Source organism: Lytechinus variegatus, chromosome 14 (genome assembly GCF_018143015.1).
Source record: "Lytechinus variegatus isolate NC3 chromosome 14, Lvar_3.0, whole genome shotgun sequence".
In the NCBI taxonomy this organism is placed as follows: Eukaryota; Metazoa; Echinodermata; class Echinoidea; order Temnopleuroida; family Toxopneustidae; genus Lytechinus; species Lytechinus variegatus.
Genome location: NC_054753.1, coordinates 24,125,591 through 24,143,344, shown reverse-complemented (window position 1 = coordinate 24,143,344; position 17,754 = coordinate 24,125,591). Strand labels below are relative to the sequence as shown.

The window sequence follows — 17,754 nt, the reverse complement described above, 5'->3', positions numbered from 1 at the left end:
AAGCTCTTCCCACTTACTCTCCCTCTCCCTCTTAGTATTGAAAGTACAATACTTTTTTGAAGCCCCGGTTTGTAGCATATCATACGCATGTTTAGGTTTTTTCTTTTGAATCAATAAATTATTAACAATCTTCCTAAAATATCTTCATCTGTGTGCATAGCATCATCAAACCAGCTAAGTTCATGAGAGAATAATATTTTCTACGGTCCCTGATAGGAATGTCAAATTCGACCTTTTTTATATTCAAGGCTTCGAATCTTTCTCAAACTTCGCGTCTGTGTGTGCAGACTAATTCTATGACGTTTTTATCTCTTTGTGTCGATCGATTTGATTGGTCAGTAATGACACACCTCCAGACAATTATACGCGCGCTCGAGCTGTATGTTTCGCTCCATTCATAATTCGTTTTTCACGTACGTAGCCACATGTAGTAGCTGCTGTTAAACGTGTGTAACAAGAACGTAAACATTGCTATCTTGCTGACGTAGCAGACAAGGTCGAGTTATTCGGAACAGAGCCAGAGATTGACAAACTACTGCCAAGAATGGACCATTTACCAGGTGAGATAAATTCTAGTATTACTGTTAATTGGTAAACATGCCAATGTCAATGATAATTAGAGACTCTCTAGTCTATGAAGTTCGACTTCGAGATCGTCATCAGACAGTTACCTCACTGCACTCCTCAGTCAAATAAAATCATCCTCCTCAGATCATTGTTAGTCCATTGTCAGTTTTATAATGTAATACTACAGTGTAGACTAGACGTATGTATCCGAGGTTTCGGATGAATTATTATTATTTTTTTACATTTTATGATTTTGTTTCAGTCCTCCTACACAATCACTAACTTAATATTGGCTCATAATAAAACTCAAAGCGGAAAAAAAACCATTTACAATTTTAACATGTTTAAAGGTAAATGCTAGTTTTGGTAACGATTTCAAAATGAGTTCGTACAGAATCCAATGAAATGACCACCAAAGTGTCTGTTTGTATAAATAAAACGCATGTGCCAAAGGATTCTGGAAGAAATTGTGTAATTGCTGAGAAATCAGCAAATAAGCACAGGATTCGGGCAGGGCGGCGGGCCCGACGCTCTAAGCAATAATTATACATTGTCCCACGTGCGCTTATCTGTGTTGGGGATCTTCGGTGTGAACATTTTTCAGCGTAGATTTCAAGATTTCACAAAGTTCAGTTAATGTAACTGTACCAGATCTAGATCCTCGATGATGTACTGACAATTAAGCCTTGTTTTACAGACTTTCTCATGAAATCAGTGTTTACTGCAACTACTGGAATTTCTCTTTAAAGCAAATACCAAAACAGCCTGGAGCTAAAATACAAATCATCAGCCAACAACAGTGAACATGAAGCCTTTAGGTGAGCTGAGAAACCTTGCATTATCAAATAAACTTTGCTCTCAGTCAATGTCAGGCCAGGCTTAGACCAAAAGCTTCGGTCTCTGTTTTGTTGGTTGTTCAGCTGAACTCCGTTGGCTTCACTCACCAAATACAGAGACCAAAGTACTTCTAGCGCGATCTGTACAGGGGACTCAATGGCCATATGTTTATGTACTTAAGATCGGATAAAATGGGGAAGTGAATTTGCGCGACAGCCGAGGTAAGTCACTGTTTTTGTTCCTTTCAACTTCATTTTTCTCCGTGTTTTGGCAATTAATGCAAAGAGGGAATATAAATTTGCATTTTGGTCGCATTAATTTTCAAAATTTTTATTCATTAAAGACAAAAATTGAAGAGCCCCGACGGGGGGATTTTGCATTGCAAGTCCCCTAATGGTGGCTGCACGATAGCGAGCCGTCTGTGTACGAGGAGAAATTAAAAAAAAAAATGTTTAAAAACTCCTCGAAACAGACGGCTGCCAGCTGTCTAGGCCAGGCTAAGCTAGACCTAAAGCTTCTGTCTCTATGCCATCATCACATCAGTTGATCTGCTGAATTACTCGGCATTATCGTGATACTGGGAACCACCGTTCACTTCATACAGCAGCGCTTATTCAGTCACACGCACGGTTCCCTATTTCCACCATCATTCACTTTGTACACAAGTGTGCGTATACAAATCGACGAGTGGTTCCTGAAACCACGATTTGGCCAATTACTCATTGCACTACTGCACTGCCACTGGGGATGGTAGGCAGTAAACTGTCCGAAATTGTGAAATAACAAATGGGTGGACCATTGGGTTGGACCTTTTTCCTGTCTAACTTTAGGCTGAACATGATATAGAATCTACAGTTTTTTGGCTCTGACAACCTGTAGTTACAGTGTGTGTCATATGAAAGCAGATTAAACGATGCCTGATGCTTCAATGTTGATTGCTGACATTCAATTTTGTGTAATTTGTTTTATTCTCAGAAATTATCCAAGAACTGATCAATAAGAGCAATGAGGCCAAGAACAATGCCTTCTGTCCTTACAGTAATTTCCGAGTCGGAGCTGCTCTCTTAACAGACGATGGAAAGATTATTCAAGGTCAGTCCCTAAATAATGTTCTACACTTCTACGGGTTCCATGACATTTGCTCCGGCGACAACTGCTCTGATGGAAAATATGAACATTAAGCCAAACCTAAAACCTAAAGTCCAAAACCAAATACCCTAATTACATTATTCTGAGTCAAAAACTCTAAATTACAATCCTAACTCAAAACCTATAACCTCTGAGAAATTAAAGACCTGAGCTCAGGGGTCTGTTGCAGGAGCATACAGTATGTCGTGTTAAAAGTATTTGAGACCTTAAAGGGGAAGTTCACCCTGAAGAAAACTTTGTTGTAAAAATAGCAGAAAAAATAGTAAAAAATATTGGTGAAGGTTTGAGGAAAATCTGTTAAAGAGTAAAAAAGTTATTAGAGTTCAAAATTTGGGATTTGTGACGTCATAAACGAGCAGCTGCCCCATGTGTTATGTAATATAAAATGTATGAATTTCAAATTTTGTATGGTTCCTGATGACTTAATTTTGTTTTCTTTTCATGATCGGGTGTGAAATGATTTGTCTATTGATATACAAAAGTTACAGTGAAAACCATTTTCAATTTTCTGAGAAAATGACATTTCATTGATTTTTTACCATTCGCTATGTATAAATGCTGCTCGCATATGACGTCACAAATCAAATAATTGAAATTCTAATAACTTTTTAATTATTTGATGAATTTTTCTCAAACCTTCGGCAATATTTTTTATTATTTTTTCTGCTATTTTTACAATAAACTTTTTGTCAGGGTGAACTTCCCCTTTAAAGGAGAATGAAACCATTGGAACAAGATAGCTTGTGTGAAAACAGAAAAATCAAAGAAACAGATCAACAAAAGTTTGAGGAAAATCGGACAAATAATGAGAAAGTTATGAGCATTTGAATATTGCGATCACTATAGCTATGGAGATAGCAAATTGGCAATGCGACAAAGATGTGTGATGTCACTTGTGAACAACTCTCCCCATTACTTTAGTATATATTTCACTTGAATTGCCTCTTTTATCACATCTATCCATAGATCATGTGTTCTTTCTACATGAGGGCATGTAATACATATTTTTTAAGAATACATCATGGATAAAGAGTTTGTATCATCATAAGAAAAAGCAAAAAGAGACATTTTGAGGGTATTTTATAGTCCACCAAAGGGAAAATTGTTCATCAGTGACATCACACATCCTTGTCGCATTGCCAATGGGAGGATCTCCATAGCATTAGTGATTGCAATATTCAAATGCTCATAACTTTCTCATTATTTGTCCGATTTTTCTCAAACTTTCTTTATTCTTATTCTTTGATTTTTCTCTTTCTACACAAGCCTATTTGTTCCAAAGGTTTCATTCCCCTTTAAGATCTCTCATTATTTGTTTATCAAATACAGAGGACTCTACGTGATTAAGTAGTCCAATAATCGTCTGACTCCAAGTATTATCTCAGACCAGAATGTGCATAATATGTGTTTATAACAACTTCTGGGTCATATTTATGTTGTCTAAAGAGATTTGACTTACTTAGTGTCATCTGTATTTGTTTACATGCATGATATTTGTTTTAATGTTTTTACTTTATCGAAAGATGTACATGTACTTTATAGATTCACGCCATCATCCAAGGTGAACAGGCGTGGATCCAGGGGGGAGGGGGCTGAAGGGGCACTAGCCCCCCGTAGGATTTTTTTTAAGAAAAAAAAAGACGAAGTGACCTTAAATATAGGTGAAAACCTTTTTTCTTTTTTTTTTGCTTTAGTTCATTTCTTAGCAGACAAATTAATGACCTTCAGGGCGATTCCACAGGTTGGTGGACATGAGCTTAAAAATTTAAATTCAATATTTTCTTGAATTTTTAATACTTTAAGTCCTTCATACATGATAGTTTCAGGAAAAAAAAATAAAAAGTTTATTTTCATGTGTATACTTTGGAAAAAAATGGTCATAAGTTGTGTCTTCCATTCTGTACCAAAATACAAGAAAAATGAAATATGCCTTATTACCATTTTGTTATTGCAACAACATACCACTTTATACATTTCTGAAGTTTAGAAGAGTCAAATTACTTAAAATAGACAACAGCTTTTCAAGTAAATTTGTAGTACTCATTCAAAAAATGAATATTGCAACCTTCTCAGGTGATGTAACGTGAGTAACCGAAAAAAATGACTTTGTTTTCGGAGAGAAAAATTCTTGACAATTAATTGGTGGGATTTTAAATTCTCTTCCTTCAAACAATCTTTGACACAGTGATGACTATCAAAATCATTAAAAAGTACAATTTCTTTATAAAAATGATGTTCAAAGAAAATATATAACGTGAGTAACCATCATGTAATGTGAGTAACCAGTAAAAATTATTCAGTTAGGTAACATTTTCTGTGGGATGTCAAGTTTTAAGTCTCATAGTGAGTTGTGAAGTTATTTTTGAAAATTTTGATTAATTAAAAGCAAAATGAGGGTACACCTCTTTGATGTGACTCTTTGTTCATCAAAATATCAGTGGTCATGCAATCACACTAAAAATTGAATATTAGTAGTCACATTGCGAGAGTGCATTAGTAAGACTTGGTTTTGATTAACCAAACTTTAACAAGTGTTCGAACAACACACTGAATGCCCTTACCTGTAACCCTATCTAGGCCGGGGTATTTTGGGAGTTGATATGGCCCGGGGGGTGGGGGGCCTCCCAGTCCCCCCTTGAGACCTTGGCCATTGGCCGCACGATCACGCCGAAAATTTGCGTGCAGGTTGTCTTGGAAATAATCTACAATACTATACAGTAATTTATTTCATGCAAATTGGTATTAAGAGATTATGCTAATTTATGCATAATTAGTAAGCGAAATCATACTTTTTCCTCCTACTCCCTATTAAAGCTCCAATTGTTCCAGTTTTTGGCATAAAATCTGTTTTTGATGTTCTTAGCAATGACTTTTACACACATTATTGAATTTTTAATGATGTGTTGTTAACCATACGTGGACAAAATGTAATGTGAGTAAACCACTTTATCTGCACCCCCAAGTAAAACCTGTGTTTTCTTTATTTTTTTAATTACATACAAAGTTTGTCTCCCTAATATACTTTAAAATGGATATAATCAACTTTCATAAAAGCCTTGTATGAGGAGACTTTTCACTTATGTCGTCTTTTCATTTTATGCATGTCCAAATCATTCTTACTGTACGTCAACGATCTTCCCAAAAATATACAGTCACATGTTCGACTCTATACTTTACCGTGAGATAAAATCACAGGATGATGGGAAAGTTCTACAACAGGACATAAATACTCTGTGTAATTGGGAAGCTACATGGCAAATGAGATTTTCCACTGATAAGTGTCATGTTATGCACATCACTTGTAAAAGGAAACCCCTTCTAACCACCTATGATATGAATGGGAAACGTCTAAACGTTGTCACAAGTCACAATTACTTAGGTGTCGAGATAAATAGCAACTTCATATAAAGCGAATAGGGTTTTAGGCCTGATTCGAAGAAACTTGTATAGTTGCCCCTGAAATGTAAAAGAAACAGCCTATAAAGTGTTAGTAATTCAAAAGTTGGAGTACTGTGCTTCTGTGTGGGACCCATACACGAAAGACCAGAGTAGCAGACTAGAAGCAGTTCAACAAAGAGCCGCTAGATTTGATTGTAAAGATCACAGGAGAACCAGTAGTGTTTCCCAGATGCTGAAGTCACTTGAATGGAAATCTCTCGAAGATAGAAGGGCTATCTCAAGACTTACACTTTTATATAACTCTATATTAAATCACAGTGCTTCGGTCAACGTAGGTCGATACGTAACAGCTCCCTCTCAAAATTTTGTCTGGACACGGAAATCATCGTCAATCTCTTTTTCCTGACCAACAACAAAAAAAGACTGCTTCAAGTATTCTTTCCTTCCAAGGACCATGGCAGAATGGAATCCGCTACCAGTACATACGTGAAGCTAAATCGGTCAATGGTTTTAAGACAAGGCTAAACGAAATCCTAAAAAATAGTCTACCTTCATCCGGGGGGCACATCATTAATTCAAATTCATCACTAGCCACACACGCCTGCATCAATTATATCCCGATTGAGGAGTTTGCCTGCAGTAACAGGAAGAAGAAGAAGAAGGGGGGAAATGGGGCATTAAGTGTTATAGCCAATTGTGCCCCCCCCCCCCGTTGGCAATACAAAGTTTCAAGTTAAAAAAATTTATTGATCAAAATCCAGACATTGGATCATTTATATAGTGGGCCTCTTAAAGATAATACTTTAGGAATCATGCTGTTAAACATAAACAGAGAAAGAAAGAAACAAAAACATTCAAATCAATAATGCTCAGTATAATTCATATACATGAAAAAAATCCTGCAAAAAGACTCTCAAAAAAAAGAGAAAAACTTTTAAATTTGTTTACCTAAAAGCAATATACAAGGAGTCAGACCCATAAATTTGTTTACATAAAAGCAATATACAAGGAGTCAGACCCATTAAATGGGTCTGACTCCTTGTATATTGCTTTTAGGTAAACAAATTTAAAAGTTTTTCTCTTTTTTGAGAGAGTCTTTTTGCAGGATTTTTTTCATGTATATGAATTATACTGAGCATATATCAAATTAAAAAAAAGATTGAATAAAAAAAACAACCGAAAGGGCGGTAGTTATTGCGGGTGGATGGAATGAGAGCCTGCAGTGCAGAGTATTATTCCAGCCTGGGATAATTCAAACATGAGCAGGTGACAAGGAAAAGAAGTTCATCCTCTTTACCGGAATTACACAGCGGACATATTTTTTCTTCTGGTTTCAGTTTCTGATTACAATGTGTGAATAATAGATTGCCTATCTTTACACAGTATGTTATAATACTAAACTGGGTTCCAAAATAAACATCAAACTGGGTTCCAAAATAAACGCATCAAGGGCAAGTGCTGCAATAATTTCACCCAGTCAAAATAAACAATATTTTTGCAACGACCCGTTCCAATAACTTTTACCAGGCACATGTCTGAGATTGGTTCAAAACACAGAGAGGCTTTAGCCCGTACATCAAATTGGCAAAACAAAGAACAATGAAACGGAGAAGGAATTTTACAAACTTCCCAGTTAATCACACATTGTTCACAGGCATATTAATCACAAAGAAGCTATAGGAAGTTAGAATAAAAATCCAGAACAATCACACTGCCACGAACACATCCCTTGGGGATTTTCTGGTAGGTGGGGATAATCTGAACAGTGGTTCAAATTAGCGTGCTATTTCTGAACAATCTCGAGATTATTTGTAAGGGCAAAGCAAATATAGCGCTAGTTCACTGGATTAATCTTAAGATTTCAATCCCAAGTCAACATGGGATTATTTGCAAAGGAACCAGTAGTATTTAAATCAGATGCCCTTTTTACACAGGATTTTCTTAACCCCGGAACTATCGCTAACCCCGTACTATCCTTAACCCCGTACTATTTTTTTTTCCTTTTCACACATGCCAAATTGTAATTGCTAACCCCGGATAAGGAATGCTTGCTTTTTACACACGAAACTCGCTAACCCTGGACTAGTGGTTTTTGTCGATCATTCGTAGTACAAGTGCTTCACTCGTACACTTTTTACACACGCTACAATTTCCTTAACCCCGTACTATAGGTGGGGCCAAATAGTACGGGGTTAAGCTTAGCCCACTTTCGTTTTACACATGCGATCTTAACCCCGTACTATTGCTCTTAGCACCGCAATTGGTGGGATAACCCTGCTTTTTTGCAGGGCCAAATAATCCCGTACTATAGGTGGGGTTAGCCCACTTTGCAAAAACGCTGTGTAAAACGAAAGTGGGCTAAGCTTAACCCCGTACTATAGGTGGGGCTAAATTGCCATTTAGCCCCACCAATAGTACGGGGTTAAGGAAATTTTAGCCTGTCTAAAAAGGGTAATACTGTACCAACTGTTATGTTTTTTTTATAGTACTACCTGGTATGTACTTTGACTTTACAGAAAAGAGCTAGATACCTAGGCCTATGTAGTGTTTCTTCACCATTTGTGCACCCTCTCTTTAAAAATCCTAGATCCACCACTGATAAGCGCCTTGAGCACTTTATATGAGTTATGACTATAACTTTATAAAAGGCAACGTGCATTTATTGGTACTCCTTTCCAAGTTTTCCTTTCTCTTTGCGAAGTCTTTATTTATAGGTAACATGGCATTGGCTCCTGCAACATTTGCTCCGATTTTGATATCTCAGAGGGTATAGGGTAAGAGTTTCAGGATTGTGATAACGTTTTGGTTCAGAATAAAAGATAAGGATTAGGTAGGCTTGGATTAGGTTTTATTCAGTTTGGAGGTTTGGCTTAACGTGCAGATTTTCCACCAGAACGATTGTCACCAGAGCTGCAAATATGGAACCTAATCAACCTACATGTATGCATATGTAGATGTTCTTGTACTTTCAATATATCAACAGCATTTCTCCTCTTCCTTTTGTCTTTTGTTTGGTTTCATCCAGGATGCAATGTAGAGAATGCCTCGTACACTCTTGGAATCTGTGCTGAGCGATGTGCAATCTTCAAGGCGGTGTCGGAAGGCTACAGACACTTCAAGGCTATTGCCATCTCAACGTAAGTTAAAAGAAGCTTTCAGAATAAGGTGATGAGGACTGGATCCAAGTCCTCTCTCCAGTTTAATTTCAATTCGTCTAATGCCAATTCATCCAGTTACCAATTCTTCTATTATCATTTGGTCTGTTATCACTTTGTCACCCATCCACATAAAATGGGTCTCTGTACCGTTTGTCTCTATTCAGTAGATGCTGAATCAGCAATGTTCACAGATGTGGAAAGAGCAGAAGAATAGAAGTAGGTTTTAGGATTCTCTACACATGGTCTAATTGCCATTTCTTCCACTCACTATTTCGTCTAATAACCTGTCGGTCTATTAGCCAAATAGTCCATATACCATTTGGACTATTGGACTAAGTGTTAATTGGGCGAAATGAGTGAAAAATAAAATGGATTTTAGACCAACTGGTCATGAGACGAATTGGCCATGGATGAACTGGAGATTAGACAAAGCGTTGAGGAGAAAAAGTGATGATTGGACAAAGTTATTATTGGACCAAATGATTGTAGACGAAATGTTGACGGACGGAATGGCATATAAGTTGGGCCATGTGATGAATGGATGAGTTGACAATAAACGATTGGCAGTTTGCCCCCTGACCATCCATCTTCAGTTCTCAAATTAGTTGAGTGTCCGATTGAAAATCATAGAGGTGCTGTGGACTTTGACTGTAATGTCCAGGCTTTGAATCAAACCATGGCACTTGTGTCCTTTGCCAAGCATTTATCTACATTTGCCACTCTCCACCCAGGTGTAGTAAATGGGTACCCAGTAGGAAGGATTCCTTGAATGCTCAAGCACCTGATAAGTGTAGCAGTGTTAAAGCTGGGGTTTTAGAATGCAGCACTTAGAAGCATTAGTAGTAGTAGTGGAAGTAGTAGTAGTAGTAGTAGTAGTAGTAGTAGTAGTAGTAGTAGAAGTAGTAGCAGTAGTAGTAGTAGTAGTAGTAGTAGTAGTAGTAGTAGTAGTAGTAGTAGTAGTAGTAGTAGTAGTAATAGTAGCAGTAGTAGCAGTACTTAGCAGTAGTAGTAAAAGTAGCGGGGGTGTGGGAGTTCAGATTTTAATCTGGTTTCAGATTTTGTTTTGATTTTCAGCTTTTTTTGTGGCTTTCCTCTGTACAAAAAGAATGGGAGCTCTTTTTTTGGTTTGGTTTGGTTTTATTTACCGTATAAAAATCACAATAAAATACATTCTACAAGATATGGTATTAATTTAAATATAAATAAACATTCACATAAAAATATACGGATGGATCACTCTATTCAGAGCCATTGATATAATGGCTCTGTTCTTCCTAGAGGTCGTTCTATTTCAGACTTTTTCACCACTCCTCAGCTTTTTTCAGATCTTTTTATTTGTGAACACTCACACCACTGTAGTAGTTGTAGCAGCAGTAGTAGTACAAGTAGCTGCAGGCCTCGAAATAGGATTTTTGGGGGGCAAGGCCACTTTTTTGAGGGGCACTTTTTCACTGAGGCCAGGCAGCAGAGGGCACCAAGGCCACTTTTTAAGGGGCATGTAATAAATTATTTGTAGGTGTTACAGTTTCGCGGCGTGGGGGGGGCTTTCCATAGTCGATGTTATACATCAGATTCATTACCAAACCACATTATTTACTTAAGAAAAAATGAACTTTACGCACGACTGGTGATACCTTCTTGAGCTACATGTAATTAAATGTGAATCTGATTAGCACCCAAGAAAGTATCACCGGTCGTTCGTAAGTTGTTCGTAACTGACGAACAGCTTTATGAAACACTCCCATTCAAAGTACTGTACTTACGCATCGCGCGCGCTCGCCAGGACAGTACAGCGCGCGCGACATTTGTGTAGTACACATACGGAGCTCGCGCTCGTCCATTCTTATGCTGCAGCTTACATAGCATACAGGGGCCGCGGAACGGTTTTCAAAGTGGGGGGGCTGAGCCAAAAGTGAGGGGGCTGACCATGCTAAAAATCACAATCGTATGGTAATTTTTGCGTTTTTGTACACGGTTTTGGAAAAAAGTTGGGGGGCTGAAGCCCCCCCGGTTCCGCGGCCCCTGGCATATGTAAAGCGCGCTAGCAGCTGGCCGGCATAGCTAAATCATCGTTCGGCGCGGCTTCGGACTAGACTGCATACATGCACTGGATGTCGCTGGTAAAGCTAAGGTATTGAATACTTTTTGAGATCGGAGAAAAGTTTTCCTCGCTCAGAAAAAAAGGTGCAGACTTTCAAAAGGGGTACATTATACATGTATATCAGAAAAAGGGTACATTAATGAGAAAAAAGGGCACCACGGCCATATAAAAAAGGGCACATTTTTAGTGGCCTTAACTTTTACCAAAAAGAAGAAGGGCATGACGGCCAGTAATGGGGGCATCGACGGCCATGTCCGTCGATTATTTCGAGGCTTGTAGCTGTAGTAGTAGAAGTAGCAGTAGTAGTAGTAGTAGTAGTAGTAGTAGTAGTAGTAGTAGTAGTAGTAGTAGTAGTAGTAGTAGTAGTAGTAGTAGAAGTAGCAATAGTATAATCATTATTATTTGGACTAAGGTGAATTCTGAACTTGGGGTTTCATTCAAACAGTGGTTCAAAGATGTAGTTTAACTCTGGACAGCCAATTTAGGTATTGGTCTCTACCAATAGCAGTTCAATTTTCAGTATATTTAGTGTGTATGGCTTTAATTACTCTACAAGAAAAAGTACCTAAAAGGTTTTCTTTGCCATTTTAGTATGAGTTAAAAAAAAACCATACAGTATTAACAAAATTTTGACTTTTTCGGTTTCCCATGGTTTTAGCATTGATTTAGACCATGTCTAACATGTAAGATAAACTTGACTGTGGACTCAGGCCAGGTAGTTGACTAGGAAGAGGTAAATCTTCACTATAAATACTGACATTTTTGCAGAGTTTGTGTTGAAGCTACCATTAATTGGGGTGGCTTTGGACAAATTTTAACTATTTATATCATTATCTTCTTTATAAACAGTGAAATTCAAGGGGTGATGTGGAGGTTAGCAAGTACCAATAGAGAGGGCATCATGTTATCTAGAATTCCCTGCAGATAATTTTATTTCGTGATTTTTTTTGTCAATATCTGTCCAAAGTAACCCTGGAGTGTAGGGTGACTTTGGACAGCTATAAATATCCCATTGCATAATCACCTGTATAGCTAATTGTCTTAACCCAATCAAGGCTGGGGTATTTTTCGAGTTCATGTGGCGGGGGGGGGGGGGCCTCCCAGGCCCCCCTTGAGTATAAAATGAATACACTTAGACCAGCAAAACTAAAAATAATTGTTGATTTATGATTTTGAGTTGAAAACACACTTTGCATTGACTTTGTACACAAAATCATGTTTTTGAGCAATTTTTGGTCTGTCATGCACTTACATAATGTTGTGTTATTTCAGAGTCATGTACCTTGGTGACGCAAAATTGGTCTCAAAAGTTGCGCAAATCAGTCAAAAAAATACTACGTAAATCGTTGAGGGGGAGGGCCTCCGGCATAGATAGGGTGAAGTAAACCTCCTTATGTGTTGAAGCTACGGTACCAGTAAACTATTGTTTTGTTTTTAGCTGTCCCACTTTCATGATGTTGTTTGAAATTCAGGATTTATAATTGTTGATATCTTTAAATGTCATTTTTTTAGAGATGTTGAGCAGTTGTATTCAACACCTTGTGGAGCATGCAGACAGATCATGTATGAGGTAAGATACTGCCATCACACTTGAGGAAGAAATGAAAGATTAAAGATAATAATTGGAATACATGTACTTCAAACTGTGACAAGAATGTGGGATAAAATATTCCTGGGTTTCATTCACTTTTTTTTTATACCAAATGTCTGGATTTATGACAATTATGCTTGTTACTAGGAAAGTTTAACAGATAAAGGAACGTCAAGTTATATTATCTTGTTTGATATTTTCGCTGTGAAAAAACTCTTGATCAACATTTTAACTAGTAAACACTGGGGCCTATTGCAGAAAGAGTTGCAATCAATGGCAACCCTAATAATCATGCGCAACTTGATTTTCAACCAATCAACAGTGCCCATTTGGGACTTGCGATTGATTTTTTGGCTTGTGTTTGTACGCAACTCTTTCTGCAATGGACCCCTGGTCATCATCAGGATGAGGATAGACAAAAATGCTTGGGTACTTATAGGATGACTTAAGCAGGGTGGTGAACATGATTGGTCATTTTGGCTGACCAATAGGATGGTAGTAATTTTGCTCTTGATCTATCAACTGCCATTATCCAGTAGCTTATAACAGAAACTTTTATGATGAAATCTTTCTGTGTCTTTATCCTCTACCCTCTCAGTTTGGCTCAGACATGGACGTCTACATGACCCGACCTGATCTTACCTACATGAAGAAGACCCCAAGAGACATTCTGATTCACCCCTTTGGTCCCGAGGAGCTGCGGATGCTGAAGGTCGGAAAGATACCGGACATGGAAGGTGACCCCAATGGTGGTCCTAACGGTGACCTCAATGACAACAAAATGGTGGATGGTAGCGGCGACGCACCACCTCTCAAGAAACTCAAAGAGGACATGGCTATTCCGACCCAGTGAAAATCTTCCAGATGTTCCCACATGGCTGAACAACCCTAGTCTAGCAATCATTTCCGTAGGAAGGCCACCTGCCATGCAGGCTCAGTGAAAATTTTCCATACAATCCCACATGGCTCAACAAATCTTGTGGTAGCAATCACCTGTGTAGAAAGATCATCTGCTATTCATATTCGGTGATAATCTTCCAGTCATTTCTGCAAAGCCCAAGAAACCCACTTTCCGCAAGCACCTGTCAAAAAAGACCACCTGCCTGTAAAGACCTTATATCGTAGTCTTTGTAGTCAGGTTTCATGCTTCTAGGACAAATCCTCTGGTTTCCTCTCTTTAAAAAAAAAATGCTCCTCCAAAAGTTGTCTTCCGGGAGCACTGTCATTTCGAGAAGCTTTTCAGCTGGTAATCAAATCCAGATTCTTTAAAATACCTAAGAGCTCCAGTAGAAGGGTCTGAATCAAACCATTATGATAATACCAGACAGTCCAGAATGTTTATATGCTTCTTGGACAAATCCTCTGGTTTCCTCTCTTTTCGAAAAGTGCTCCTTCAAAGAGTTGTCTTCCAGGGGCAATGTCATTTCGAGAGCTTTTCAGCTGGTAATCAAATCCAGATTCTTTAAAATGCTGAAGAGCTCTAGTAGAAGTGTGTTGATCAAACCATTATGATAATACCAGACAGTCCAGAATGGTTATATGTTTCTTGGACAAATCCTCTGGTTTCCTTTCTTTTCGAAAAGTGCTCCTCCAAAGAGTTGTCTTCCGGGAGCACTGTCATTTCGAGAAGCTTTTCAGCTGGTAATCAAATCCAGATTCTTTAAAATACCTAAGAGCTCCAGTAGAAGGGTCTGAATCAAACCATTATGATAATACCAGACAGTCCAGAATGTTTATATGCTTCTTGGACAAATCCTCTGGTTTCCTCTCTTTTCGAAAAGTGCTCCTTCAAAGAGTTGTCCTCCAGGGGCAATGTCATTTCGAGAGCTTTTCAGCTGGTAATCAAATCCAGATTCTTTAAAATGCTGAAGAGCTCTAGTAGAAGGGTGTTGATCAAACCATTATGATAATACCAGACAGTCCAGAATGGTTATATGCTTCTTGGACAAATCCTCTGGTTTCCTTTCTTTTCGAAAAGTGCTCCTTCAAAGAGTTGTCTTCCAGGGGCACTGTGCATTTTAGGAGCTTCTCAACTGGTAATCAGATGCAGAGCCTTTAAAATGCTTAAGAGCTCTATTAGAAGGACCTTGATCAATACAGTATAAAAATACTGGAAAGTCCAGATGGCCATTTTATAATGCTGTTTGTGAATTAAGAGCAACTTTAAGAATGACAGGTGAACCTTTCTTACATGCTAAATAATCATTATAATGGTGGATATCATTTACCCCAAGAAATGATCACCAGTCGTTTGTTCTTAAAGTCAATCTTAACTTTGTGAAACGGCCACGTGGGGGGTTTTCCACAAAGAGTTAAGTGTGACTTATAGTAATGCTTAGCGTCAGTGTGCTCATGTTATTTAACGCATTATATGATTGATGAGTACACTGTAGCGCTCATGATCTGCCCAAAGCGGTGATGCAAGAAACATTCTGCAGTATGCAGTCATGATTAATATCATTAGTGGTATTAGGTCAAAATGATTTCACATACCGGTAGTCCTCATGTGGAGTAGCGTCGATATAGTACTTCTTGTAGAGTAATGTAAAATTACCATCCAGTTCCCTGTTTTCTTCCTATGAAATATGTTTTGCCAATGTTTTTTGTACAAAAATATGCCTTAGTAGACCAAAAAGAAGTAGAAATCTTTCTATTTATTTGTTTTCAATATATACATGTATTCAGAATTCTTATTAGCAACCAATCTTTCACCACTTTTTTGTTTCAATCTTTTAGTCTCTAAAGGACAACTGAGATTGGTTATCTATTTCATTAGCTATGTCATGCATTTTATCATGTTAAGTTGTCAGACAACTGTTCACTTTTTTATTTCAATTTTTTAGTCTCTAAAGGACAACTGAGATTGGTTATCTATTTCATTTGCTATGTCATGCCTTTTATCATGTTTAGTTGTTAGACAACTGTTCACATAGAAAACAATAATGTTGATGATAAATGAATGAATGTTTTTAACAGAAATATGCGATATATGTACTGTGGATCTTTATCATTTATATACTGCCATCTATCTAGGTAAATGATGTAATCTATTCATTATTCAACCACGATCTGAAGTAGATGTCTCGTAAATCTAGTTCATCTGCATTTCATTGTTATGTACCTGGTAGATCTATCACAAAATTGTCTCTATTAGTTGACAACATTACAAGAAGTAGAAGTGTCGTCATCTTAGCATCTCTTAATCCACTAAAATACAAAAAACAGCAAAATCTCATTACTTTTTAGGATTGCACAATTACCATCTTGTTTCTATACTCAGTAAACATAGCATGATTAGCTAACCGTAGCTTGCTTTGATTTTGACATATTGACATTTCAGAGCTTTCAAACTTTTTTTGTACTTTTCATGGTATTTGACAGTTAGAAAGTTGTAAATATTGGAGAGTATATTTTATTGCCGGCTGCTACCAAGAAACTGAAATATTATGTAACTGATGCTTCAAGGCCATGTATACATACTATGTTCTGTTTAGAATTTATTGATGAGCAATGCAATGGCACTAAAACATTTCAAACATAATGGCCAGTATTCTGAAGTCAGGTTAAACTTCGACCATGGTCTAACTCTGCACTAAAATTATGGGAAGCCAAAAGTGTCAAAATTTTTATTAAGTTGTATGTTTCTTATGTTTACTGTGCTCTTTCCTGATTCTTCAGTGGTGAAGACAATCATCTGTTTATGCTTCCTAGACAATTATGAATGATTTGAGAACCAAATGAGCTGAAGTATGATATCTCTACTGTTAGTGATTCATGTAACAATTGGCTATCCATACTTAAACCACAACTTTAAACCTGAGTTTAAGTTAAACTCGACTTCAGAATATGGGCCAATGTGGTGGAAATACTACGCATTACCTCAAATGTACTATGTACTCTCATGCTTGAATGTCTAATCTTGATGCTCAAAGATGGCGATGGGCATTTTGTACAAAGCACTTGCAAGTCATTCCATAATTTGTTATTGATCGATCGAAGAACATTCCCCATTAGATCTGAAATCATTAAAGGAAAATGATAAACTGATGCAACACAATATCTTTGAAAAATACAGGATAATAAAAATGAATCCACTTATACCCCAATCTGATTTCCCGGTATGGAGTACCACCTGTTCAAATTCTGGCCCTTTCAGGTTCAAAGTCTCTGGATGGAGGTCACCGTTTTCGCAGGGTTAATTCAAAATTGCGATGTCAGCGACGAACGACATCTCTAATACGTTTGCCTATTAGAGATTCTTTTTTACCAGTGATGAATGAAATATACTCATCAAACTCTTTGTACACATGGAGTTAAAATTTGATTGTTAGATTGAGTTTTAATGATTACTATTACCCCCTTATCTACTTTTTCCAAATTGGCCAATAAGCGATGACTTGCCAATTTGGAAATCGTAAGTATGGGTATGAAATTTATCATTAAAACTCCAGTATTCCACACTGGAAAATTGATTGGGGGATAAGAGAATTCATTTTGAATTTATCAATGATATTATGTGGTATTAGATTTTGGATTTCATTTTCCTTTAAGGTTTTTTTAGCCAGCAGTTCGTCAACTTTGTGCCGGGACCTCTCTTGTAATACAAGAAACATTCCACATTTGTTTGATAATGAAGTATTACTGATCTCAATGGTTTGTGTATCCAGTGTTTAATGCAAAAATGCCACAAGAGCCACAATTTCTGACTTAGTAATTTATTTTCAGGTGATATTGTAGCCTTTTTTTGTTGGTTTACAGATATTTTAGTTGATTTGCATGACCTGGCCACTTGTAAAGACTCTTTCCTTATCAGAAAGGGTCCTCATAAAGTTCTATTTTCTATTTAGATATGAAAATTGTTCATACAATGAATATACATGGACTTTAGACAATCCAAATCAAAACTGCTGTCATTTTAAGCAATCTTTATGAGCGAATCTTTAAAGTGATAA

General features: G+C 37.3%; 1 protein-coding gene across 1 annotated transcript; it reads left to right on the top strand.

The window, feature by feature from the left end:
* Positions 1-400: 400 nt before the first annotated feature.
* LOC121427541 (cytidine deaminase-like) lies at positions 401-16,373 on the top strand. Its single transcript, XM_041623987.1, has 5 exons — positions 401-560; positions 2,380-2,496; positions 8,978-9,089; positions 12,724-12,781; positions 13,401-16,373. Exons 1-5 carry the CDS (start codon positions 545-547, stop codon positions 13,653-13,655), a joined length of 558 nt encoding a protein of 185 aa, XP_041479921.1. The 5' UTR covers positions 401-544; the 3' UTR covers positions 13,656-16,373.
* Positions 16,374-17,754: the final 1,381 nt, after the last annotated feature.

What these genes read in the sequence shown, in the direction of transcription:
- LOC121427541 (XM_041623987.1), top strand. An exon ending in AAGGCTATTGCCATCTCAAC is followed by an intron (nt 9,090 to 12,723) that starts GTAAGTTAAAAG and finishes TCATTTTTTTAG; the next exon opens with AGATGTTGAGCAGTTGTATT. An exon ending in GCAGACAGATCATGTATGAG is followed by an intron (nt 12,782 to 13,400) that starts GTAAGATACTGC and finishes CTACCCTCTCAG; the next exon opens with TTTGGCTCAGACATGGACGT.